General features: G+C 42.3%; 2 protein-coding genes across 2 annotated transcripts in view; one reads left to right on the top strand and one right to left on the bottom strand.

The window, feature by feature from the left end:
• Nucleotides 1-10921, bottom strand: part of MMP14 (matrix metallopeptidase 14) — a gene marked incomplete at both ends in the record, with an annotated part of 29446 nt that extends 18525 nt beyond the window's left edge. Inside the window, 2 exons of the mRNA XM_083882169.1 lie at nt 3003-3151; nt 10847-10921. Of these exons, the coding sequence (XP_083738295.1) occupies nt 3003-3151; nt 10847-10921 (224 nt within the window). The remainder of the gene's footprint in view (nt 1-3002; nt 3152-10846) is intronic.
• Nucleotides 10922-12731: 1810 nt separating this feature from the next.
• HAUS4 (HAUS augmin like complex subunit 4) lies at nt 12732-26243 on the top strand (the record flags this gene model as incomplete). The annotated part of the gene is made up of 9 exons (XM_083882170.1): nt 12732-12922; nt 13003-13646; nt 14768-14901; nt 17692-17796; nt 20016-20102; nt 21693-21986; nt 23564-23688; nt 24359-24427; nt 26060-26243. Exons 2-9 carry the CDS (start codon nt 13625-13627, stop codon nt 26241-26243), a joined length of 1020 nt encoding a protein of 339 aa, XP_083738296.1. The 5' UTR covers nt 12732-12922; nt 13003-13624.
• Between the last annotated feature and the right edge of the window lie 1294 nt (nt 26244-27537).

Here is a 27537-nt window from a genome sequence, read left to right on the forward strand (position 1 = left end):
ACTGGACGTTTCTCCACCCCATTGACCCAACATGGACCCCATTGAACCCAAACCCAACAATGACCCCAAAACCCAACGATGACCTAAAAAATGGACATTTCTTGATCCCATTGACCCCAAACTTGACCCCATTGACCCAAAATGGGTCCCATTGACCCCAAACCCAACAATGACCCCAAACCTGACCCCATTGACCCAACATGGATTCCAATGACCCCAAACCCAACAATGACCCAATAAATGGACATTTCTCCATCCCATTGACCCAACATGGATCCCATTGACCCCAAACCCAACGATGACCCCAAAAATGGACGTTTCTCCATCCCATTGACCCCAAAACCCAACAACGACCCCAAGACTGATCCCGTTGACCTCAACATGGATCCCATTGACCCCAAACCCAAAAATGGACGTTTTTTGGTCCCATTGACCCCAAACCTCATTGGATTGACCCCAAACCCAACGATGACCCCAAAGTTGACCCTGTTGACCCCAACATGGATCCCATTGACCCCAAAACCAACGATGACCCCAAGACTGATTCCATTGACCCCAAAATGGATCCCATTGACCCCAAACCCAACAATGACCTAAAAAATGGACGTTTCTCCACCCCATTGACCCAAAATGGATCCCATTGACCCCAAATTGGTTCCCGTTGACCCCAAACCCGACCCCACTGACCCCAAACTGGATCCCATTGACCCCAAACCCAACGTTGACTCCAAAACTCCCAACGATGACCCCAAACCTGACTCCATTGACCCCAAAATGGATCCCATTGACTCCAAACCCAACAACGACCCCAAAATCGGTCCCGTTGACCCCAACATGGACCCCATTGACCCCAAACCCAACGATGACCCCAAACCCAACGATGACCCCAAACTAGACCCCATTGACCCCAAAACCCAACAATGACCCAATAAATGGATGTTTCTCCATCCCATTGACCCCAAAACCCAACGATGACCCCAAAACTCCCAACGTTGACCCCAAACTGGATCCCATTGACCCCAAAACCCAACAATGGACGTTTTTTGGTCCCATTGACCCCCAAACCCCCGGATTTGACCCCAAACGCACCGAATGGTGTCGGGGTCGGCGGTGCCGGTGACCTTGAGGCCGTAGAAGCTCTGCATGGCCGCCGGCGCCGCCGACAGCGAGGCCGGGGCCGCAAACCCCACCCACTGACCCCACTGACCCCAATGACCCCATTGACCCCATTGACCCCACTGACCCCACTGACCCCACTGACCCCACCCACTGACCCCACTGACCCCACTGACCCCATTGACCCCACTGACCCCACTGACCCCATTGACCCCAAACCCCACCCACTGACCCCACTGACCCCACTGACCCCATTGACCCCACTGACCCCACTGACCCCACTGACCCCACTGACCCCACTGACCCCATTGACCCCAAACCCCACCCACTGACCCCACTGACCCCATTGACCCCATTGACCCCAAACCCCACCCACTGACCCCACTGACCCCATTGACCCCATTGACCCCACTGACCCCACTGACCCCACTGACCCCACTGACCCCATTGACCCCAAACCCCACCCACTGACCCCACTGACCCCATTGACCCCATTGACCCCACTGACCCCACTGACCCCACTGACCCCATTGACCCCACTGACCCCACTGACCCCATTGACCCCATTGACCCCATTGACCCCACTGACCCCACTGACCCCATTGACCCCAAACCCCACCCATTGACCCCACTGACCCCATTGACCCCACTGACCCCACTGACCCCACTGACCCCACTGACCCCACTGACCCCATTGACCCCACTGACCCCACTGACCCCATTGACCCCACTGACCCCACTGACCCCACTGACCCCATTGACCCCAAACCCCACCCACTGACCCCACTGACCCCAAACCCCACCCACTGACCCCACTGACCCCAAACCCCACCCACTGAACCCACTGACCCCATTGACCCCACTGACCCCACTGACCCCACTGACCCCATTGACCCCACTGACCCCACTGACCCCACCCACTGACCCCACTGACCCCAAACCCCACCCATTGACCCCATTGACCCCATTGACCCCATTGACCCCATTGACCCCACTGACCCCATTGACCCCACTGACCCCACTGACCCCACTGACCCCATTGACCCCATTGACCCCATTGACCCCACTGACCCCAAACCCCACCCATTGACCCCACTGACCCCACTGACCCCATTGACCCCACTGACCCCACTGACCCCATTGACCCCACTGACCCCACTGACCCCATTGACCCCAAACCCCACCCATTGACCCCACTGACCCCACTGACCCCACCCACTGACCCCACTGACCCCACTGACCCCACTGACCCCACTGACCCCACTGACCCCACCCACTGACCCCACTGACCCCACTGACCCCACTGACCCCACTGACCCCACTGACCCCATTGACCCCAAACCCCACCCACTGACCCCAAACTGGATCCCATTGACCCCAAACCCAAAAATGGACAATTTTTGGTCCCATTGACCCCAAAGTGGGTCTGATTGACCCCAAACCCAACAATGACCCCAAAACCCCAATGATGACCCAATAAATGGACGTTTCCCCATCCCATTGACCCAACATGGATCCCATTGACCCCAAACCCAACGATGACCCCAAAACTCCCAACGTTGACCCCAAACCTGACTCCATTGACCCCAAAATGGATCCCATTGACTCCAAACCCAACAATGACCCCAAACCCAACGATGACCCCAAAACACAACGATGACCCCAAACTAGACCCCATTGACCCCAAAACCCTACAATGACCCAATAAATGGACGTTTCTCCATCCCATTGACTCAAAACCCAACGATGACCCCAAAACTCCCAACGTTGACCCCAAATTGGATCCCATTGACCCCAAAACCCAACGATGACCCCAAAATGGGTCTCGTTGACCCCAACATGGATCCCATTGACCCCCAAACCCCCGGATTTGACCCCAAACGCACCGAATGGTGTCGGGGTCGGCGGTGCCGGTGACCTTGAGGCCGTAGAAGCTCTGCATGGCCGCCAGCGCCGCCGACAGCGAGGCCGGGGCCGCGCGGGGCCGCGCACGGAGATCGCCGGGGGGGAGGTACCCGTACTGCTGCAGCCACGCCTGCACGGGGGAAAAATAAAGATTTTTTGGGGAAATTTGGGGGTTTGGGGGGATTTTAGGACTTTTCGGATTTTTTGGGGGTTTTTTGGGATTTTTTGGGATTTTTTTTGGATTTTTTTTTATTATTTTGACTTTTTTTTGTGATTTTTTTGGGATTTTTTGGGATTTTTTTTTTTTTTTGATTTTTTTGGGATTTTTTGGGAATTTTTTTGGGGATTTTTTGGGATTTTTTTGGGGATTTTTTTGGGATTTTTGGGGATTTTTTTGGGATTTTTTGGGATTTTTTGGGGATTTTTTGGGATTTTTTTGGATTTTTTTGGGGATTTTTTGGGATTTTTTTTGGATTTTTTTGGGATTTTTTTTGGATTTTTTTGGATTTTTTTGGGAATTTTTTGGGATTTTTTGGGATTTTTTGGGATTTTTTGGGATTTTTTGGGATTTTTGGGGGGTTTTTTGGGATTTTTTGGGGATTTTTTTGGGATTTTTTTCTGGTTTTTTTTAAGACTTTTTTGAGGGTTTTTTGGCCTTTTTTTTTGAATATTTTTTTGAGTTTTTACAACTTTCCCAAGGCCTTTTTTTGGGGGATTTTCAGCACTTTTACATTTTTTGGGGAATTTGGAGATTTTTGGGATTTTTTGGGATTTTTAGGGATTTTTTTGGGATTTTTTCCTGTTTTTTTCTGGGTTTTTTTTTTTTGCATTTTTTGTCATTTTTTGGGCCATTTTTTGGCACTTTTAGGACCTTTTTAAGGCAAATTTTTTGGCTTTTTTTGGCCTTTTTTGGGGCCTTTTTGGACCTTTTTGGGACAATTGTTTTGGCTTTTTTTGGGCCAATTTTTGGCACTTTTTGGACATTTTAAAGGCAAATTTTTTGACTTTTTTTTTGCCTTTTTTTGGAGTAATTTTCGACCTTTTGAGGCAATTTTTTTTACATTTTTTGGGCCAATTTTGGGGCATTTTGGGGCGATTTTTTTGCTTTTTTTGGGCCAATTTTTGGCACTTTTTGGGGTGATTTTTTTGGCTTTTTTGGGCCAATTTTTGGCACTTTTTGGGCAAATTTTTGGGGCAATTTTTAAACTTTTTTTTGCCTCTTTTTGGGGCCTTTTTGGACCTTTTTGGGCCAATTTTTTTTGCGTTTTTTGGGCCAATTTTTGGCACTTTTTGGACCTTTTTAAGGCAAATTTTTTGACTTTTTTTTGCCTTTTTTGGGGCCTTTTTGGGCCTTTTTGGGACAAATTTTTTTGCATTTTTTGGGCCAATTTTGGGGCATTTTTGGACCTTTTTGGGGCGAATTTTAAACTTTTTTTTGCCTTTTTTTGGGCATTTTTGGACTTTTTTTGTGGCAATTTTTTGGCATTTTTTTGGGCCAATTTTTGGCAATTTTTTGACCTTTTTAAGGCAAATTTTTGGGATTTTTTTGGGTCTTTTTTTGGGGCATTTTTGGGCCTTTTTGGGACCTTTTTTTTACCTTTTTTTTGCCAATTTTTGGCACTTTTTGGGGCAATTTTTTTGCATTTTTTTGGCCAATTTTGAGGCATTTTTGAACCTTTTTTTGGGTGATTTTTTTACATATTTTGGGGTTAATTTTTGGCATTTTTTGAGCCTTTTTTGTGGCAATTTTTTGGCATTTTTTTGGCATTTTTTGGGCTGATATTTTCACATTTTTAGGCCAATTTTGGGGCATTTTTGGACCTTTTTGGGGCGATTTTTAAACTTTTTTTGGCCTTTTTTTTGGGCCTTTTTGGACCTTTTTGGGGCAATTTTTTTGGGCTTTTTTGGGGTAATTTTGGATTTTTTGGGCCAATTTTTTTGGCTTTTTTTTGACCAATTTTGGGGCATTTTTGGACCTTTTTGGGGCGATTTTTAAACATTTTTTGAGGTGATTTTTTTGCATTTTTGGGCCAAATTTTTGGGCATTTTTGGGGCCTTTTTGGGGCAATTTTTAAACCTTTTTTTGGCCAATTTTGGGGTAATTTTGGACCTTTTTGGGGGATTTTTAAAACATTTTTTGGGTCGATTTTTGGGCCTTTTGGGGCGACTTTTTTGGCTTTTTTTTGGCCATTTTTTTGACCTTTTTGGCCTTTTTGGGACGATTTTTTAAAATATTTTTTGGCCAATTTTTGGCATTTTTGGACCTTTTTGTGGCAAATTTTTTTGTGTTTTTTGGCCTTTTTTGGGGCATTTTTTGGACCGTTTTGGGGTGATTTTTTTGGCTTTTTTTGGGCCATTTTTTGGCACTTTTTGGACCAATTTTTTGGCTTTTTTTGGGTCTTTTTTTGGGGCATTTTTGGACCTTTTTAAGGCAAATTTTTTGACTTTTTTTGCCCTTTATTGGGGTAATTTTGGACCTTTTTGGGGCAATTTTTTTGGCATTTTTTGGGCAAATTTTTGGCACTTTTTGGACCTTTTTAAGGCAAATTTTTGGGCTTTTTTTGGCCTTTTTTGGAGGCAATTCTGGACCTTTTTGGGCCAATTTTTTTTGCGTTTTTTGGGCCAATTTTTGACCATTTTTAAAACCTTTGTGGGGCAATTTTTTTCCATTTTTTGGTCAATTTTTGACCATTTTTGGACCTTTTTAAGGCAATTTTTTTTTGCATTTTTGGGCCAATTTTTTGCACTTTTTGAACAAATTTTTGGGGCGATTTTTAAACTTTTTTTTGCCCTTTTTTGGGTCGATTTTTGGACCTTTTTGGGGACTTTTTGGGGGATTTTTTTGGGTTTTTTTGGGTTTTTTTGTGATTTTTTTGGGGGGATTTTTTTGGGATTTTTTGGGACTTTTTTGGGATTTTTTTTCGGATTTTTTGGGGGCTTTTTTGGGATTTTTCTGTATTTTTTTGGGGATTTTTTTTGGGATTTTTTTGGGATTTTTTTTGGGATGTTTTGGGGGTTTTTTTTGGGATTTTTTTTAGGGCTTATTTAGGGCTTTTTTATTTTTTGGGAATTTTTTTGTGATTTTTTGGGACTTTTTGGGTTTTGTTTGGGTTAAAAAATCGGATTATTCTGGGATTTTTTTTTTTTTTTTAATTTTTATTTTTTTTGGAATTTTTTGTAATTTTTTTGGCTTTTTTTGAGTCAAAAAATCCGATTTTTTTTACTTAAAAAAGGCCGGGTGGGGGGAGGGGCCCCCGCGGCCACGTCCCGCCCCTCCCCCACCCCCGCAATTCTTTATTTTTATTTTTAATTTTATTTTTAGACAAAAAAAAACCCCACAAAACCCGGAACTTTCGGCCCAAAAAAAAAAACGGGAAAAAAGCGAAAAAAAAATTTTAAAAAAAGGGAAAAAAAGGCGGGGGCGGGTGGGGGAGGGGCGGGTGGGGGAGGGGCGGGACGGGGACGTGGCGAGGGGGGAGGGGAAAGGAAAAAAAAAAAAAAAAATAAATAAAATAAAACTCCCGGAGGCCAAAATTGGGGGATTTTGACACAAAATTCGGATTTTTTGACCCAAAATTCAGAATTTTTGACCCAATTTTTGGGGCTCCGAGAGGAAATTCGGGGGTTTTGAACCAAAATTTGGATTTTTTGACCCAAAATTTGGGGATTTTGACACAATTTTTGGGGCTCCCGGTGGGAAATTCGGGGGTTTTGATCCAAAATTTGGGGGTTTTGACCCAAAATTTGGGGATTTCAGCCCAAATTGGGGGGCCCGAGTCAAAATTTGGGGCTTTCGACACAAAAATTGAGGATTTTGAGCTGAATTTTGAGGGGTTTTTACCCAAAATTTGGATCTTTTTACCCAAAATTTGGGGATTTTGACCCAAAATTTGGGGGTTGGAACTGAAATTTGGGGGTCCCGGTCCGAAATTTGGGGATTTTGGGGATTTTAACTCAAAATTTGGGGGTTTAGACCCAAAATTTGGGGCTCCCGAAAGGAAATTTTGGGGGTTTAATCCAAAATTTGGGGATTTTGACCCAAAATTTGGGGTCCCGAGTAAAAAATTGGGGGGTTTGACACGAAAATTGGGGATTTTGACCCAAAATTTGGGGATTTTGACCCAAATTTGGGGCTCCAGAGCCGAAATTTTGGGGTCCGAAGAGGAAATTTGGGGATTTTGACACAAAAATTGGGGATTTTGACCCAAATTTGGGGATTTTCACCCAAAATTTGGGGCTCCTGATTTGAAAATTGGGGTCTGGACCAAAATTGGGGAATTTTGACCCAAAATTTGGGGACTCCGAGGCCAAAATTGGGGGATTTTATCACAAATTTGGGATCCCGAGCCGAAATTTTGGGGTCCTGGTTCGAAATTTGGGAATTTTGATCCAATTTTTGGGGATCCTGACCCGAATTTTGGGGATTTCAACCCAAAATTTGGGGTCTGGAGGAGAAATTTGGGGCTCCCGGTTTGAAATTTGGGGATTTTCACCCAAAATTTGGAGATTTCAGCCCAAAATTTGGGGTCCCGGTGGGAAATTTGGGGGTTTTGATCCAAAATTGGGGAATTTTCACCCAAAATTTGGGGTCCCGGTGGGAAATTTGGGGTCCTGGACCAAAATTGGAGGATTTTGACCCAAAATTTGGGGACTCCGAGGCCAAAATTGGGGGATTTGGGCCCAAATTTGGGGATTTTGACCCAAAATTGGGGGATTTCAGTTCAAAATTTGGGGGTCCCGAGAGGAAATTTTGGGATTTTGATTAAAAATTGGGGGATTTAGACCCAAAATTCGGGGGTTGGAACTGAAATTTGGGGGTCCCGGTCCGAAATTTGGGGATTTGGGGGATTTTAACTCAAAATTTGGGGGTTTAGACCCAAAATTTGGGGATCCCGAAAGGAAATTTTGGGGATTTAATCCAAAATTTGGGGATTTTGACCCAAAATTTGGGGTCCCGAGTAAAAAATTGGGGGGTTTGACACGAAAATTGGGGATTTTGACCCAAAATTTGGGGATTTTGACCCAAATTTGGGGCTCCAGAGCCGAAATTTTGGGGTCCGAAGAGGAAATTTGGGGATTTTGACACAAAAATTGGGGATTTTGACACAAATTTGGGGATTTTCACCCAAAATTTGGGGGTCCCAAGTGGAAATTTGGGGATTTTGACCCAAAATTGGGGGATTTTGACCCAAATTTGGGGATTTTCACCCAAAATTTGGGGCTCCTGATTTGAAAATTGGGGTCTGGACCAAAATTGGGGAATTTTGACCCAAAATTTGGGGACTCCGAGGCCAAAATTGGGGGATTTTATCACAAATTTGGGATCCCGAGCCGAAATTTTGGGGTCCTGGTTCGAAATTTGGGGATTTTGATCCAATTTTTGGGGATCCTGACCCAAATTTTGGGGATTTTAACCCAAAAATTTGGGGTCTGGAGGAGAAATTTGGGGCTCCCGGTTTGAAATTTGGGGATTTTCACCCAAAATTTGGAGATTTCAGCCCAAAATTTGGGGTCCCGGTGTGAAATTTGGGGTCCTGGACCAAAATTGGAGGATTTTGACCCAAAATTTGGGGACTCCGAGGCCAAAATTGGGGGATTTGGGCCCAAATTTGGGGATTTTGACCCAAAATTGGGGGATTTCAGTTCAAAATTTGGGGGTCCCGAGAGGAAATTTTGGGATTTTGATTAAAAATTGGGGGATTTAGACCCAAAATTTGGGGGTTGGAACTGAAATTTGGGGATCCCGGTCTGAAATTTGGGGATTTGGGGGATTTTAACTCAAAATTTGGGGGTTTAGACCCAAAATTTGGGGATCCCGAAAGGAAATTTTGGGGATTTAATCCAAAATTTGGGGATTTTGACCCAAAATTTGGGGTCCCGAGTAAAAAATTGGGGGGTTTGACACGAAAATTGGGGATTTTGACCCAAAATTTGGGGATTTTGACCCAAATTTGGGGCTCCAGAGCCGAAATTTTGGGGTCCGAAGAGGAAATTTGGGGATTTTGACACAAAAATTGGGGATTTTGACCCAAATTTGGGGATTTTCACCCAAAATTTGGGGCTCCTGATTTGAAAATTGGGGTCTGGACCAAAATTGGGGAATTTTGACCCAAAATTTGGGGACTCCGAGGCCAAAATTGGGGGATTTTATCACAAATTTGGGATCCCGAGCCGAAATTTTGGGGTCCTGGTTCGAAATTTGGGGATTTTGATCCAATTTTTGGGGATCCTGACCCGAATTTTGGGGATTTCAACCCAAAATTTGGGGTCTGGAGGAGAAATTTGGGGCTCCCGGTTTGAAATTTGGGGATTTTCGCCCAAAATTTGGAGATTTCAGCCCAAAATTTGGGGTCCCGGTGTGAAATTTGGGGGTTTTGATCCAAAATTGGGGAATTTTCACCCAAAATTTGGGGTCCCGGTGGGAAATTTGGGGTCCTGGACCAAAATTGGAGGATTTTGACCCAAAATTTGGGGACTCCGAGGCCAAAATTGGGGGATTTGGGCCCAAATTTGGGGATTTTGACCCAAAATTGGGGGATTTCAGTTCCAAATTTGGGGGTCCCGAGAGGAAATTTTGGGATTTTGATTAAAAATTTGGGGATTTTGACCCAAAATTTGGGGGTTGGAACTGAAATTTGGGGGTCCCAGTCTGAAATTTGGGGATTTGGGGGATTTTAACTCAAAATTTGGGGGTTTAGACCCAAAATTGGGGAATTTCCACCCAATTTTTGGGGCTCCCAGGGCGAAATTTGGGTATTTTAACCCAAAATTGGGGGATTTGGGCCGAAATTTGGGGGTCCCGAGAGGAAATTTGGGGATTTTGACCCAAAATTTGGAGTTTTCACCCCAAAAGCCGGAAAAAGCCGCCGGAATTTGGGATTTTTTGGGTTAAAATCTCCAGATTTTGGGGTTTTTTGGGGTAAAACCGCCAAAATTTGGGATTTTTGGGTCAAAATCTCCAAAATTTGGAAGTTTTTGGGTTAAAAAAATTCGGATTTTGGGGTAAAACCGCCGGAATTTCGGATTTTTTGGGTTAAAATCTCCGAATTTTGGAAGTTTTTGGGGTCAAATCTCCGAATTTTGGGGGTTTTGGGGGGTAAAAATTTCGGATTTTGGGGTAAAATCGCCAGAAATTGGGACTTTTTGGGTTAAAACTCCAAAATTTGGAAATTTTTGGGGTAAAACCTCCAGATTTTGGGGGTTTTTGGGACAAACCCCCCAAAATTTGGGATTTTTTGGGGTCAAATCTGCGAATTTTGGGGGTTTTTGGGTTAAAATATCCAAATTTTGAGTTTTTTTGGGGCAAAACCGCCGGAATTTGGGTATTTTTGGGTTAAAACCGACGGAAATTGGGATTTTTTGGGTTAAAATTTCCGAATTTTGGTGGTTTTGGGGTTAAAACCTCCAAAATTCGGGACTTTTTCCTCTTTTCGTTTTTTTAGGAGAAATAAAACCCCCAAAATCCTCTTTTTTTTTTATTTAACCCCCAAAAATCCGATTTATTTTCACCCCAAACCCCAAAATTCGATTTATTTTCACCCCAAACCCCCCAAAAAATTCAATTTATTTCCACCCAAACCCCCAAATTTTGATCATTTTTGGGTCAAAACCCCCAAAAATCCGCTTTATTTTTCTTTAAACTCCCAAAATTCAATTTATTTTCACCCCAAACCCCCCAAAATTTGCTCATTTTTAACTTAAAACCCCCAAATTTTCTCTATTTTTTAAGTAAAAACCCCCAAATTTTCGGTATTTTTTGGGTTAAACCCCCCGGAATTTTGGGATTTTTGGGATTTTTGGGGTTTTTGGGGTTCTGGGGTCTCACCTCGGGTGAAAATCGGGGCTGGGCGGCGGCGGGGGGGGAAAGGAGCCCCCAAAAAATCAGGAGCCCCGGGAGCATCTTCGGAGCCGCTTTGGGGAGGAAAAAAATCCCAAAAAAAAATGGAAAAAATTCCCAAAATAAAACTGGGAGGGAATTGAGGGAAAAATGGGAGGAGTTTGGGGGAGGAGGGGGAAAAAAAACCGGATTTTTTTGGGGTTTTTTTGGGGAAAAAATTGAATTTTTTGGGGTTTTTTGGAGCAAAAATGGACCCTAAAAAAATTGGGATTTTTGGGGGATTTTTTTGGGATTTTTGGGATTTTTTTGGGGATTTTTTTGGGGATTTTTTAAGGGGGGTGGGGGAGGGGCAGGATGTGGTCAGCCCCTCCCCCACCCCCCCGGTCAGCTGACTCGGCCGGTGACGTCATCACAAAAAAAATTTAAAAAAAATAATTATTTTTTTAGGGAAAGAAAAAAGGGGGGAGGGTAAAGGAGTTTTTTAATTTTTTATTTAATTTTTTTTTTCTTTAAAACTTTTTTTTTTTTGGTTTTTTTGGGGGGGGATTTTTGGGGTTTTTTTGGGGGAATTTTTGGGGGTTTTTGGGCAGAATTTTTTGGGGTTTTTTTTTGGGAATTTTTGGGGGTTTTTTTGGGGGAGTAAAGACGATTTTAAAACCAATTTTTTTGGGGAATATTTTTAGACAAAAAAAAAAAAAAAAAGGAATTTTTGGCGCCGCTGCCGCACATTGTTATTTTATTTTATATTTATTTAATTATTTTCCCTCCCTCGTGCCTCTAATTAAAACCCGAGGGGGCGTGGCCTCGCTAATTAAAGCCAGAAATGGGCGGGGCTTAAAGGGGCGTGGCCTTGATGACGTTTAAAGCGGCGTTGCCCTTTTAAGAACTCGGTGGCCCCACCAAAGTGCGTTGCCCTTTTAAGGCGCCATTGCCGCTTTAAGGCGCCATTGCCCTTTCAAGGCGCCATTGCCGCTTTAAGAAGGCGTTGACGTTTTAAGAAGGCGTTGCCCCTTTAAGAGGCGCGTTAAAGCCGTTCCTGGTGGTCCCCACCCGCGGTTTGAAGGCTCCGCCCACTCCCAGTTCCGCCCAGTTTGGCCCAGTTTGGCCCAGTGACCCTCGAAATTCCCTCCCAGTAACTTCCAGTCCCTCCCAGTTCATCCCAGTCCATCCCAGTCCGTCGCAGTTTATCCCAGTCCCCTCCTCTCCGCACTGGTTTATACTGGGAGCTTTTGGGCTGCGGCACTGGGGGGAACTGGGAGTTACTGGGAGGGACTGGGAGGTCACTGGGCTGTACTGGTTTATACTGGGGAGTTACTGGTTTGAACTGGGAGGGACTGGGATGAACTGGGAGTTACTGGGAGGGGACTGGGCCATACTGGGAGTTACTGGGATGAACTGGGAGTTACTGGGAGACATCTTGGTCCCGCCCCCACTTCTCATTGGTCGCTTTTTGCACATTTCCGTTCTCCTATTGGTCAAAAGCGCTGTCAATCATCACAGCCCCTCCCCGCCGCTTTTCCGCGCTCTGATTGGCCGGCGCTGTTCCCGCCCCGCGCTCCCATTGGCTAACGCGGCGCGGGGGGCGGGGCCAGGCGCGGCTCGGCGGGAAGCCCGTGAGGGGACGCGGCTGCCGGGGGCGGAATTTTGGGGAAAAATTCGGGAAAAACGGGGCCGGGAATGATGGAAATAAACCGGGAAAGGCTCCAAAGGGCTCCCGGAACCTCCTCGAAGGATTTTTTTAGGATTTCTTTGGGGTTTTTGGGGTTAAATTCGCTGTTTTGGAGGAGCTCGGGGAGGTTCTTAGGGAGCGCCGGGAGTTGGGGGCTCCCTGAGGGGGATTTGGGGTCCTGAAGGGAAATTTGGGCATCTTTGGGGGGTTTATGCGGTTTTTGAAGGTTTTTTTAGGATCCTTGAGGGTTTTTTAGGATCCTTGAGGAATTTTTTAGGGTCTTTGAGGGTTTTTTTTAGGGTTCTTGAGGGGTTTTTGGGGTCCTGAGGGGAAATTTGGGGGATCCTTGAGGGTTTTTTTAGGTAATTGAGGGGTTTTTTTAAGGTCCTTGAGGGGTTTTTTAGGATCCTTGAGGGGTTTATGGTTTTTTTGAGGTTTTTTTTAGGATCCCTGAGGGTTTTTTAGGGTCCTTAAGGGTTTTTTTAGGGTCCTTGAGGGGATTTTGGGTTTTTCTTGTTTTAATTTTGGGGTTTCCTGAGGGGAATTTTGGGATTTTCTGCTTATTTTGGGATTTTCTGAGGGGAATTTTGGGATTTTCTGTTTATTTTGGGATTTTCTGTTTATTTTTGGGGTTCCTGAGGGGAATTTTGGGAGTTTCAGTTTATTTTGGGATTTTCTGAGGGGAATTTTGGGATTTTCTGTTTATTTTGGGATTTTCTGTTTATTTTTGGGGTTCCTGAGGGGAATTTTGGGATTTTCTGTTTATTTTGGGATTTTCTGAGGGGAATTTTGGGATTTTCTGTTTATTTTGGGATTTTCTGAGGGGAATTTTGGGATTTTCTGTTTATTTTGGGATTTTCTGAGGGGAATTTTGGGATTTTCTGTTTATTTTGGGATTTCCCTGAGGGGAATTTTGGGATTTTCTGTTTATTTTGGGATTTTCTGAGGGAAATTTTGGGATTTTCTGTTTATTTTGGGATTTTCTGAGGGAAATTTTGGGATTTTCTGTTTATTTTGGGGTTTCCTGATGGAATTTTGGGATTTTCAAGTTGAATTTTTGTCTTTTTTTGGGATTTTTAGCCCAAATTCAGCCCCCGATGGCCTCGGAGCTGCCGCCAGGTGAGAAATTCCCCCAAAATAATTTAAAATTAAAAAAAAAAATATATAAAAAACCTAAAAATAAAGTAAAAATAAAATAAAATAAAAATTAAACTAAAATATAATTTAAAAAAAATTCAAAATTTTTTAAAATATAAAAAATATTAAAAAATTGCAAAGCAATTTAAAAATATAAAAAGATTAAAAATAATATAAAAACTTTAAAATAATATAGAAAGTTTAAAAATATATAGAAATTTCTAAAAATAGTATAAGATTTTAAAAATAATATAAAAACTTAAAAAACCACAAAAAATATAAAAAATTACACATAAAATTTAAAGTGATATTAAAAAATCTAAAAATAACATAAAAATTTTAAAATTAAAAAAATGACATAGAATCATTTAGAGAATTTAAAAATACGTAAAAAATCAAAAAATACAAAAAAATTAAAAAACGATATTAAAAATTTTGAAAAACGTAAAGAATTTTAAACAATAATATAAATTTTTTAAAATAAAATATCAAAAATTTTAAATAATATGAATGATTAAAAATATTAAAAAATTATAGAAAAATTAAATAATATAAAGATTATAAAATAATATAAAGATTATAAAATAATATAAAGATTATAAAATAATATAAAAATTATAAAGTAATATTAAGAAATAGGAAATATAAAAAAATTAAATAATGTAGCAATTTAAAGAATAATCTAAACATTTAAAAATAAACAATTAAAAATAATGCAATCAATTAAAAATAATCTAAACCATTTTAAAATAATATAAAAAAATAAAAAATAATATTGAAAAATAAAAAACTTTTAAAATACAAAATTAAATCAAATATTAAAAAATGAGAAAGCAATATAAAACATTAAAAAAAATAACATTAGAGATTTAAAAATTAATATAAAAAATTAAAAAAATAATATAAAAACTTTAAGAAATAATACAAAAAAAATTAAAAAATAATATTAAAAAAAATTTCAAAATTTTAAATAACATTAAGAAATACTTTTAAAAAAATTAAAAATGAAAGAAAAAAAAATATTAGAAATAAATAAATAAATAAATCGAACCCTCCAAAATATTTTTTAATAATTTTATTTCCTTTTTTTTTCAAATTTCCAGGTGAAATCCTGCCAAGCTCAGCCACTCCTGATGATCTGGAGGCTCATCCTGGTCTGTCCCGGCTGCTCCGGGCCCTGGGGGGGCTCCTGGGGCTGGGGGGGACCAGCCCCGCCCTGCACAGGGACCTACAGCAGGTCAGGGAAACACACCAAAAACTGGGGAAAAATACACCAAAAACTGGGGAAAAATACACCAAAAACTGGGGAAAAATACACCAAAAACTGGGGAAAAATCCACCAAAAACTGGGGGAAAACAGACCAAAAACTGGGAATAAACACACCAAAAACTGGGGAATAAACACACCAAAAACTGGGGAAAAACACACCAAAAACTGGGGAAAAATACACCAAAAACTGGGGAAAAATACACCAAAATTTAGGGGAAAATACACCAAAAACTGGGGAATAAACACACCAAAAACTGGGGAAAAATACACCAAAAACTGGGGAATAAACACACCAAAAACTGGGGAATAAACACACCAAAAACTGGGGAAAAACACACCAAAAACTGGGGAATAAACACACCAAAAACTGGGGAATAAACACACCAAAAACTGGGGAATAAACACACCAAAAACTGGGGAATAAACACACCAAAAACTGGGGAATAAACACACCAAAAACTGGGGAATAAACACACCAAAAACTGGGGAAAAATACACCAAAAACTGGGGAATAAACACACCAAAAACTGGGGAATAAACACACCAAAAACTGGGGAGAAATACACCAAAAACTGGGGAATAAACACACCAAAAACTGGGGAATAAACACACCAAAAACTGGGGAATAAACACACCAAAAACTGGGGAATAAACACACCAAAAACTGGGGAATAAACACACCAAAAACTGGGGAATAAACACACCAAAAACTGGGGAATAAACACACCAAAAACTGGGGAATAAACACACCAAAAACTGGGGAATAAACACACCAAAAACTGGGGAATAAACACACCAAAAACTGGGGAAAAACACACCAAAAACTGGGGAAAAATACACCAAAAACTTGGGAAAAATCCACCAAAATTTGGGGTGAAATCGCCCAGAAATTGGGGTGAAATCACCCTAAATTTGGGGAGAAATTGCCCAAAAATTAGGGAAAAATACACCAAAATTTAAGGTGAAATCACCCAAAATTTAAAGTGAAATCGCCCAAAATTGGGGGAGAAATCGCCCAAAATTTAGGGAAAAATCTCCTAAAAATTGGGGTGAAATTGCCCAGAATTCAGGGGAAAATCGCCCAAAAATTAGGGAAAAATCCCCTAAAAATTGGGTTGAAATTGCCCAGAATTTAGTGAAAAATCTCCCAAAATTTGGTGAGAAATTGCCCAAAATTTGGGGAAAAATCCACCAAAATTTAGGGAGAAACCATCCAAAATTTAGGGGAAAACCCACCAAAAACTGGGGAAAATACACCAAAAACTGGGGAAAAATCCACCAAAATTTGGGGTGAAATCGCCAAAAATTTAGGGTGAAATCGCTTAAAATTTGGGGTGAAATTGATCAAAAATTGGGGAGAAATTGTCCAAAATTTAGGGAAAAAACCTCCAAAATTAGGGAAAAATCCACCAAAATTTAGGGAAAAAACACACCAAAATTTAGGGAAAAACACACCAAAATTTAGGGAAAAAACACACCAAAATTTAGGGAAAAACACACCAAAATTTAGGGAAAAACACACCAAAATTTAGGGAAAAACACACCAAAAACTGGGGAAAAATTAGGGGAAAAAAACCCCTAAAATTTGGGGTGAAATCAGCCAAAATTCAAGGTGAAATCGTTCAAAATTTAAGGTGAAATGGCCCAAAATTTGGGAGAAATCACCCAAAATTTGGAGAGAAATTGCCCAAAATTTAAGGTGAAATTCCTAAAAATTTAAGGTGAAATCGCTAAAAATTTGGGGTGAAATAACCCAAAATTTTTGGGAGAAATTGCCCAAAATATGGGGAAAAACACCTCAAAAATTAGGGAAAAATAACCCTAAATTGAAGGTGAAATCGCCCAAAATTTGGGGTGAAATCAGCCAGAAAATTGGGGAGATATTGCCCAAAATTTAGGGAAAAATTGCCCAAAATTTGGGGTGAAATTACCCAAAAACTGGGGAAAAACACACCAAAATTTAGGGAAAAACACACCAAAATTTAGGGAAAAATCCACCAAAATTTAGGGAAAAATCCACCAAAATTTAGGGAAAAAACCCCCAAATTTTGGGGAAAAATCGCCCAAAATTTGGACTGAAGTCGCCCAAAATTTGAGGTGAAATTGTCCAAATTTTGGGGTGAAATCTCCCAAAAATTTAGGGAAAAAACCACCAAAATTTAGGGAAAAACACACCAAAATTAAGGGAAAAAACACACCAAAATTTAGAGAAAAAACACACCAAGATTTAGGGAAAAAAAACCCCAAAATTTAGGGAAAAATCCACCAAAATTTGGGGAGAAATCGCCCAAAAATTAGAGAAAAAAACCCCCAAAAACTGGGGAAAAATCCACCAAAATTTGGGGTGAAATCACCAAAAATTTGGGGAGAAATCACCCAAAATTTAGGAATAAAAACCCCCCAAAATTTAGGGGAAAATCCCCCAAAAATCCTGGAAAATTTGCGGGAATTTTGGGAAAAAAAATTGGAATTTTGATGGAAAAATCCAGGAAAATTTTGGGAAAAAGATGGTGATTTTGAGGGTAAAAATTCAGGAAAATTTTGGAGAATTTGGGGAAAAAAATGAGGGTTTTGATGGGAAAATCCAGGAAAATTTTGGGAAAAAATGGGGATTTTGAGGGTAAAAATTCAAGAAAATTTTGGGAAAAAAATGGGGATTTTGATGGTAAAAATCCAGGAAAATGGGGGAATTTGGGGAAAAATGATTTTGATGGTAAAAATTGAGGAAAATGAATATTTTTGCTGGTTTTTCCCCAGGCAGAGACGGGCCTGGGCAGGGCCCGGGGGCTGTGGCTGCACCTGGAGCTGCTCCGGGGCCTCCTGGGGGAGCTGATCAGGGACCCACGGGACCTGCAGCCTCAGGTGGGCTCAAAATCACCCCAAAATTACCCCAAAATCAGCCCAAAATTAGCCCAAAATTAGCCCAAAACTGTCACAAAAATTCCCTGAAAATCAGCCCAAAATCGCCCCAAAATTATCCCAAAATTAATGAAAAAATTCCCAAAAAATCACCCAAAATTATCCCAAACTCGCCCCAAAATTCACCCAAAATTATCCCAAAACTGCCTCAAAATCAGCCCAAAATTAGCCCCAAAATTGCCCCAAAATTATCCCAAAATCACCCCAAAATTACCCCAAAATTCTCCAAAAAATTCCCTGAAAATCAGCCCAAAATTATCCCAAAATTACCTCAAAATCAGCCCCAAAATCGCCCCAAAATTATCGAAAAAATTCCCAAAAAAATCATGCAAAAATTCCCAAAAAATCAGCCAAAAATTCCCCCAAAATTCCCTCAAAATCGCCCCAAAATTCACCCAAAAATTCCCTCAAAATTCGCCCCAAAATCACCCAAAATTTCCTCAAAATTCGCCCCAAAATTATCCCAAAACTGCCCTGAAATTCTCCCAAAAATTCCCCCCAAAAATCCCTCAAAATCATCCCAAAATTATCCCAAAAATTCCCCCAAAATCACCCCAAAATCATCTCTAAATTCCCTTAAAATTCACCCGAAATTTCCCCCAGAGCTGCCCCAAAATCACCCCAAAATTACCCCAAAATTCCCCCAAAATCACCCCAAAATTCCCATAAAATTCTCCCAAAAATTCCCTCAAAATCATCCCAAAATCACCCCAAAATTATCCCAAAAATCACCCCAAAATTAATGAAAAAATTCCCATAAAATCACCCAAAAATTCCCTCAAAATCAGCCCAAAACCGCACCAAAAATTCCCCAAAAATCACCCCAAATTCACCCAAAATTGCCCCAAAACTGCCACAAAATTATCCCAAAACTGCCCCAAAATTCCCTCAAAATCACCCCAAAATTACCACAAAAACTCCCCAAAATTCCCTCAAAATTTCCCCAAAATTCCCCCAAAAACTCCCCACAAATTTTCCCAAAAATTTCCCCAAAATTCCCCCAAATCTCTCAAAATTCCCGTAAAAAAACCTGAAAAAAATTCCCTCAAAATTCCCTCCAAAACTCCCCAAAAAAATTCCCTCAAAAATTCCCCAAAATTCCCTCAAAAATTCCCAAAAAATTCCCAAAAAATTCCCCCAAATTTCTCAAAAATTCACCAAAATTCCCCCAAATTTCTCCAAAAATTCCCAAAAAAATTCCCCCAAAATTCCCCCAAAAATTCACCAAAATTCACTCAAAAATTCCCCAAATTTCCTCAAAAAATCCCCAAAATCCCCTTAAAAATTCCCACATATTTCCTCAAAATTTGCACCAGAAGTCACCAAAAATCCCTCAAAAATCCCTGCAAAAAATTCCCACAAAATTTCCCAAAAAGATACCCAAAATTCCCTCAAAAATTCCCACAAAAAATCCTCAAAATTCCATCAAAAATTCCCAAAAAATTCCCCAAAATTTCCCCAAAATTCCCTCCAAACTCCCCCAAAATCTCTCAAAATTCCTGTAAAAAAAATCCCAAAAATTTCCCCAAAATTCCCTCAAAAATCACCTCAAAACTCCCCAAAAAATTCCCCAAAATTTCCCAAAAATTCACCAAAATTCCCCCTAAATTTCCCCAAAATTCCTCTAAAAATCCCCCCAAAAATTCACCAAAATTCACTCAAAAATTCCTCAAATTTCCTCAAAAAATCCCCAAAATTCCCTCAAAATTCCCCTAAAAAAATCCCAAAAAATTCCCAAAAATTCCCCTTGACAACCCCCCAAAAAAAATCCCCAAAAATCTCCAAAAAATTCCCCAAAATTCCCTCAAAAATTTCCTGAAAAACTCCCCAAAATTCCCCCAAAATTCCCTCGAAAATTCCCAAAAATTCCCCAAAAATCCCTCAAAATTCCTGTAAAATAATCCAAAAGAATTCCCAAAAATTCCCTTCGACAAGCCCCAAAAAATTCCCCAAGAATCTCCAAAAAATTCCCCAAAATTCCCTCAAAAATTCCCAAAAATTTCCTCAAAATTCCCTCGAAAATTCCCAAAAATTCCCCAAAAATCCCTCAAAATCCCCGTAAAAAATCCGAAAAAATTCCCAAAAATTCCCTTTGACAACCCCCACCAAAAATTCCCAAAAAAATCCCAAAAATCAAAAAAAAAAATGCAATTTTTTGTCAGGTTGTTCGTGGCCTGGAGCAGGAGCTGAGCTGGGCCCAGCTGCGCCGGGGACCCCCCGAGATCTCCCAGCTGCTGCCGCCCCCCCAGGTCAGCCCCAAATACACCAAATTCACCCCAAAATACACCAAATTCACCCCAAAATACACCCCAAAATTCACCCCAAAATTCACAAAATTTGTCCCAAAATTTGTCCCAAAATTGACTCCAAAATACACAAAATTAATCCCGAAATTCACCACAAAATTCACCCCAAAATTCACCAAAATTCACCCCAAAATACACCAAATTCGCCCGAAATTCACCCCAAAATTCATCCCAAAATACACCAAAATTCACCCCAAAATTCACCACAAAATTCACCACAAAAATCCCAAAATTCACCCCAAATTCACAAAATTCACCCCAAATTCACACCAAATTCAGCCCCAAAATCATCCCAAAATTCACCAAATTTGCCCCAAAATTTACCCGAAAATTCGCTCCAAAATTCACCCAAAATTCACTCCAAAAATAACCAAATTCACCCCAAAATTCAACCCAAAATACACAAAATTCGCCCCAAAATTCACCTCAAAATACACCAAATTCACCCCAAAATTCACCTCAAAATTCACCTCAAAAGTCACGAAATTCACCCCAAAATTCAGCACAAAATTCAGCACAAAAATCCAAAAATTTGCCCCAAATTTCACAAAATTCACCTTAAAATTCACCCCAAAAATAACCAAATTTGCCCCAAATTTCACCCTAAAATTCACTCCAAAATACACAAAATTAATCCCCAAATTCACCACAAAATTCACCAAATTCACCTCAAAATTCATCCCAAAATTCACAAAATTCGCCCCAAAATTCAGCACAAAATTCACCCCAAAATTCAGCAAATTCACCTCAAAATTCACCTCAAAATACACGAAATTCACCCCAAAATTCACAAAATTTGCCCCAAAATTCAGCACAAAATTCACCCCAAAATTCAGAAAATTCACCTCAAAATTCACCTCAAAATACACGAAATTCACCCCAAAATTCACAAAATTTGCCCCAAAATTCAGCACAAAATTCAGCACAAAATTCACTCCAAAATACACAAAATTTGCCCCAAAATTCACCCCTAAATTCACCCCAAAATAAACCAAATTTGTTCCAAAATACACAAAATTCACCCCAAAATTCACCCCAAAACTCACCTCAAAACTCACAAAATTCACCTCAAAATTCACCAAATTCGCCCCAAAATTCACCCCAAAATTCACCTCAAAATACACAAAATTCACCCCAAAATACACCAAATTCGCCCCAAAATTCACTCCAAAATTCACATCAAAACACACCAAATTCACCCAAAAATTCAGCACAAAATACACAAAATTCACCCCAAAATTCCCCAAAATTCACCCCAAAATTCCCCAAAATTCACCCCAAAATTCACCCCAAAATTCACCTCAAAATACACAAAATTCACCCCAAAAATCACCCCAAAATTCCCCAAAATTCACCCCAAAATTCCCCAAAATTCACCCCAAAAATCCTTATTTTTTCTCCAAAAAAATCCCTTTTTTCCCCCCAAAACCCCCCAAATTTCCCCCAAACTTCCCCCAAAATCCCCAAATTCCCCCAATTTCCCCAAAATCCCCCAAAATCCCCCAAATTCCCCAAAAATATTTTTATTTTCAGCCCCCAAAACCCCTCCCTGGGCTCATCCCGGAGCTCGAGCGGCGCCTCCGGGAACGACGGAACCAGATCCTGGATTTCCTCCTGGGACCCCCAAAAACCCCCCAAAATCCTCCCAAAAATCCCCAAAATCCTCCCAAAAATTCCCAAAATCCCAAAATCCCCCAAAATCAACCCAAAAATCCCCAAAAATTGGGGGTTTTGTTGGAGGCCGAGAGGCTCCGGCTGCTCCGGGAGCGGCTCCGGGAGCGGCTGCTGAGGGAGGAGCTGGAGAGGATGGGCTGGAAATACCCACAGGTTTGGACTGGTTTATACTGGTTTATACTGGTTTATACTGGTTTATACTGGGAGGGGGCTTGGGGAATTTTTGGGATTTTTTTGGGAATTTTTTGGGCGATTTTTGGGCATTAAGAGGGTCAAAAATGGGGAAAAATCGGTAAAAATCATTGTTAAAGTTGGGATTTGCTACTGGTTTATACTGGTTTAGACTGGTTTGGGACTGGTTTATACTGGTTTGGGACTGGTTTTTACTGGGAGGGGGTTTGGGGAATTTTTTGGAATTTTTTTGGAATTTTTTGGAATTTTTTTGGAATTTTTTGGGATTTTTTGGGGCGATTTTTGGGCATTAAAAGGGTCAAAAATGGGGAAAAATCGGTAAAAGTCATTGTTAAAGTTGGGATTTGCTACTGGTTTATACTGGTTTAGACTGGTTTGGGACTGGTTTATACTGGGAGGGGGTTTGGGGAAATTTTGGGAATTTTTGGGAATTTTTTTGGAATTTTTTGAGAATTTTTTGGGTGATTTTTGGGCACTAAAAGGGTCAAAAATGGGGAAAAATCGGTAAAAATCAGAGTTAAAGTTGGAGTTTGATACTGGTTTATGCTGGTTTATACTGGTTTATACTGGTTTGGGACTGGTTTTTACTGGGAGGGGGTTTGGGGAATTTTTCGGAATTTTTTTGGAATTTTTTGGGGCGATTTTTGGGCATTAAAAGGGTCAAAAAATCGGAAAAATCGGTAAAAATCACAGTTAAAGTTGGAGTTTGATACTGGTTTATACTGGTTTATACTGGTTTATACTGGTTTATACTGGGAGGGGGTTTGGGGAAATTTTGGGAATTTTTGGGAATTTTTTTGGAATTTTTTGGGAATTTTTTGGGTGATTTTTGGGCGTTAAAAGGGTCAAAAAATCGGAAAAATCGTTAAAAATCGGTGTTAAAGTTGGGGTTTGATAGTGGTTTATACTGGTTTATACTGGTTTATACTGGTTTATACTGGGAGGGGGTTTGGGGAATTTTTGGGATTTTTTGGGAATTTTTTGGGAATTTTTGGGGGGATTTTTGGGCATTAAAAGGGTCAAAAATGGGGAAAAATCGGTAAAAATCGGAGTTAAAGTTGGGGTTTGATACTGGTTTATACTGGTTTGGGACTGGTTTATACTGGTTTATACTGGGAGGGGGTTTGGGGAATTTTTGGGAATTTTTGGGAATTTTTTGGGAATTTTTTGGGGAATTTTTGGGGGATTTTGGGGCTTGAAAAGGGTCAAAAATTGGGAAAAATTAGAGCCAAAATTTGTTTTTGATACTGGTTTATACTGGTCCATACTGGTCCACACTGGTCCATACTGGTCCATACTGGTTTACAATGATCCACACTGGTTTATACTGGTTTATACTGGTTTATACTGGTCCACACTGGTCCACACTGGTCCACACTGGTCCACACTGGTTTATACTGGTCCATACTGGTCCATACTGGTCCACACTGGTCCACACTGGTCCACACTGGTCCACACTGGTCCATACTGGTCCATACTGGTTTATACTGGTTTACAATGATCCACACTGGTTTATACTGGTCCATACTGGTCCCCAGGTGCTGTCCCGCTGTGTGTCCCTGCTGTGCCGAGGCCACGCCCTGGGGGCTCTCCAGGCTCACCTGGACGGGGGGCGGGGCCGGTACCTGCTGGCCAAGGGCGGGGCCGTCCTGCTCAAGAGCAGGTGAGGAGGGGCTCATTTGCATATCATTTGCATATAATCTACATATGGCTGTGTTCCCTCCCAGTCCCTCCCAGTTCCCTCCCAATTCCCTCCAGTTCCCTCCCAGTTCCCTCCCAGTTCCCCCCCAGTCCCTCCCAGTTTATCCCAGTCCCTCCCAGTCCCTCCCAGTCCCTCCCAGTCCCTCCCAGTCCCCTCCCAGTTCCCTCCCAGTTCCCTCCCAGTTCCCTCCCAGTCCCTCCCAGTCCCCCCCAGTCCCTCCCAGTTTATCCCAGTCCCTCCCAGTCCCTCCCAGTCCCCCCCAGTCCCTCCCAGTTTATCCCAGTCCCTCCCAGTCCCTCCCAGTCTCCTCCCAGTTCCCTCCCAGTCCCTCCCAGTCTCCTCCCAGTTCCCTCCCAGTTCCCTCCCAATTCCCTCCAGTTCCCTCCCAGTCCCCTCCCAGTTCTCTCCCAGTCCCCCCCAGTTCCTCCCAGTCCCCTCCCAGTTCCCTCCCAGTCCCCCCCAGTTCCTCCCAGTCCCTCCCAGTTCCCTCCCAGTCCCCTCCCAGTTCCCTCCCAGTTCCCTCCCAGTCCCTCCCAGTCCCTCCCAGTCCCTCCCAGTATAACCCAGTCCCCCCCAGTCCCCTCCCCAGGCCCCGCCCCCTCATTACCCCTCATGAATATTCATTCCTCAGGCTGGAGGAGCTGCGGGTGCTGTTGGACACTTACCCCGCCCCCACCGTCGAGGCCCATCGGCGAATCAGGTGAGAGGACACGCCCCCTCATTAGGATATCAATGGCATCACCCTCATTAGCATAACCACGCCCCCTCATTAGCATAAGACAATTACTGCCCCTCATTACCAGAGCCACGCCCACACTCCTCATTAGAATAATTAAACTTCTCCAGCTCATTTGCATAGCCCCGCACCATTTTGTGCTACACTCCCAATTAGTAAAATACAATTAAGTCCCGCCCCTCATTAGCATAATGGCACCTAAATTTTTTTCTCTTATAAATTAGGTAATTGTTCTTTATCTTATTAATTATGTTATTATTTTTTGTTAGCCTAACCCTGTCTCTCATTAGCAGAGCCCCGCCCACCATTAGCATAAGAAAATGGAACCACAGTAACCCCGCCCCTCATTACCATAACCCCGCCCCCTCTTGCTAAACCCCGCCCCTTTTCTTTTTTTATTTCCAGGGTGGGGCTCTCAAAGCAGCTCCTGCCCTCATTTACATAACCCCGCCCCTTTCCCATTTAGGGCTGGGCTCTCCGAGCAGCGCCAGCTCTTATTGCCATAACCCTGCCCCTCATTACCATAACCCCGCCCCCTTCGCTAAGCCCCGCCCATTTCCCCATTTCAGGGCGAGCCTTTCAGAGCCGTGTCTGCCCTCATTTACATAACCCCGCCCCTTTTGCTAAGCTCCGCCCCTTTCCCCCATTCAAGGTGGGGCTCTGGCAGCAGCGCCCACCCTCATTTACATAACCCCGCCCCCTTTTTCCCATTTAAGGGCGGGGCTCTTGGACCGGCGCCTCCCCTCATTACCATAACCCCGCCCCACTTGGCTAAGCCCCGCGCCTTTTTGCCAAGCCCCGCCCCTTTCCCCCATTTCAGGGTGGAGCTCTCAGAGTGGTGCCTGCCCTCATTACCATAACCCCGCCCTCTTTGGCTAAGCCCTGCCCCTTTTCCCATTTTAAGGCAGGGCTCTCAGAGTGGTCCCTTCCCTCATTACCATACCCCCGCCCCTCGTTACTATAACCCCGCCCCCTTTGCTAAGCTCCGCCCCTTTTCCCTTTTAGGGCGGTGCCTTTCAGAGCCGTGTCTACCCTAATTTACATAACCCCGCCCCCTTTGCTAAGCCCTGCCCCTTTCCCCATTTCAGAGCAGGGCTCTCAGAGCAGCACCTACCCTCATTTACATAACCCCGCCCCCTTTTCCCAGTTAAGGGTGGGGCTCTTGGACCAGCGCCTCCCCTCATTACCATAACCCCGCCCTTTGGGCTAAGCCCCGCCCCTTTTCCAGTTCCAGGGCGTGGCTATTGTAGCTGTGTCTACCCTCATTTACATAACCCCGCCCCCTTTCCCCATTCAAGGTGGGGCTCTGGGAGCCGTGTCCACCCTCATTTACGTAACCCCGCCCCCTCTTCCCATTTAAGGGCGGGGCGCTTGGACCGGCGCCTCCCCTCATTACCATAACCCCGCCCCCTTGGCTAAGCCCCGCCCCTTTTCCCCTTTTAGGGCAGGGCCTGCCCTCATTACCGTAACCCCGCCCTCATTACCATAACCCCACCCCCATTGGCTAAGCCACGCCCCTTTCTCCATTTCAAGGCTTGACTCATTACCATAACTCCCCCCCTCATTTACATAACCCCGCCCCCTTTTCCCTTTTAGGGCGGGTCTTTCGGAGCGTCTCCGCGCGGCCGAGGCGGAGGCGGCCATCTTGGGGGCGGAGCTTTCCTCCCTCAGGGCTCTGGGCCCGGAGTTCCGGCAGCTGGCGCTGGAGTTTGGCCAAATCCGGCAGGAATCGGCCCAAAAGCGCTGGGCCCTGCGCCAGCTCCGCCCCCCGCCCCCGTGACGTCACCACAGCTCATTAAAATACCCCCGGCTCCGTCCACCGCCCCCCGTGACGTCATCCCAGCTCATTAAAATCCCCCCTGGCTCCGCCCACTGCTTCCATTTCAGTCCTTTGATTGGTTGTCGAGGATATGATTGACAGCTCTGGTTCAAATCCGCCTAAAATTATTTAAATTTTTCCCCAAAAAAAGCTCCAAATTCTGCTCAAAGTTTATTTGAAAGTGTCACAAAAATAAATGATGGTGGGTGGGGCTAAGGGAATGATTGACAGGTCATAACGCACATCTGTTGGTTGGTAGGGTGTGATTGACAGCTCAGGTAGCGCTCTGATTGGCTCAGAGCCTCTGGTGGGCGTGCACCAAAAAAATCACATTTTTTTGCCCAAAATGTTGCTTTTTTTCACCCAAAAAATCCCATTTTTTTTCCTCCAATTCCCAGCCTAAAAACCTCCAAAAATTCAACTCCAACCTCACCTAAAAACCCTCAAAAAAACCCCCAAAAAATCCCCAAAAATTCCACAAAAATTTCCACATTTATTGACAAAAATCCGCCAAAAATTCGCGTCTTTTTTTTGCCCCAAAAATTTCGCGGTTTTTTCCCAAAAATCCTGATTGTTTTTCCCAGATTTTCCAACCCAAAATCCCCAAATTTTGCCCCTTTCAACCCCTTAAAAAAAAAAAAACCCAAAAAAATCACAAAAAAACCCACAAAAAAATTCCACGTAAATTCCATTTTTATTGACATAAATTCCACCGAAAATTCGCGAAAAATTTGTGAAAAATTCACCGAAAATTCGCGAAAAATTCACATTTTTTCGCCCAAAAAATCCCCAATTTTTTCCTCCAATCTTCAACCTAAAAACTCCCAAAATCCCATTTGAACCCCATGAAAAAAACACCAAAAAAATCCGCAAAAATTCCACATTTATTGACAGAAAAATCCACCGAAAATCCGCCGAAAATTCGCGAAAAGTTCACTTTTTTTCCCCAAAAAATCACAATTTTATGGTCCCAAATTTCCAACTTAAAAACCCAAAAAATCACAATTTTTTTCCACAAAAAAATCCACAAAAATTCCACATTTATTGACGGAAATACGCCGAAATTTCGTGGGTTTTTTTGCCCCAAAATTCCGTATTTTTCACCCAAAAAATCCCAAATTTTTTTCCAAAATTTCCAACCTAAAAACCTCCAATTTTGCTCCTTTTCAACCTCATCAAAACTCAAAAAAAAACCCTAAAAAATCCCCAAAAAATCCACACAAATTCCACTTTTATTGACGGAAAATCCGCCGAA

Source organism: Zosterops lateralis (genome assembly GCF_965231275.1).
Source record: "Zosterops lateralis genome assembly, chromosome: 38".
Lineage (NCBI taxonomy): Eukaryota > Metazoa > Chordata > Aves > Passeriformes > Zosteropidae > Zosterops > Zosterops lateralis.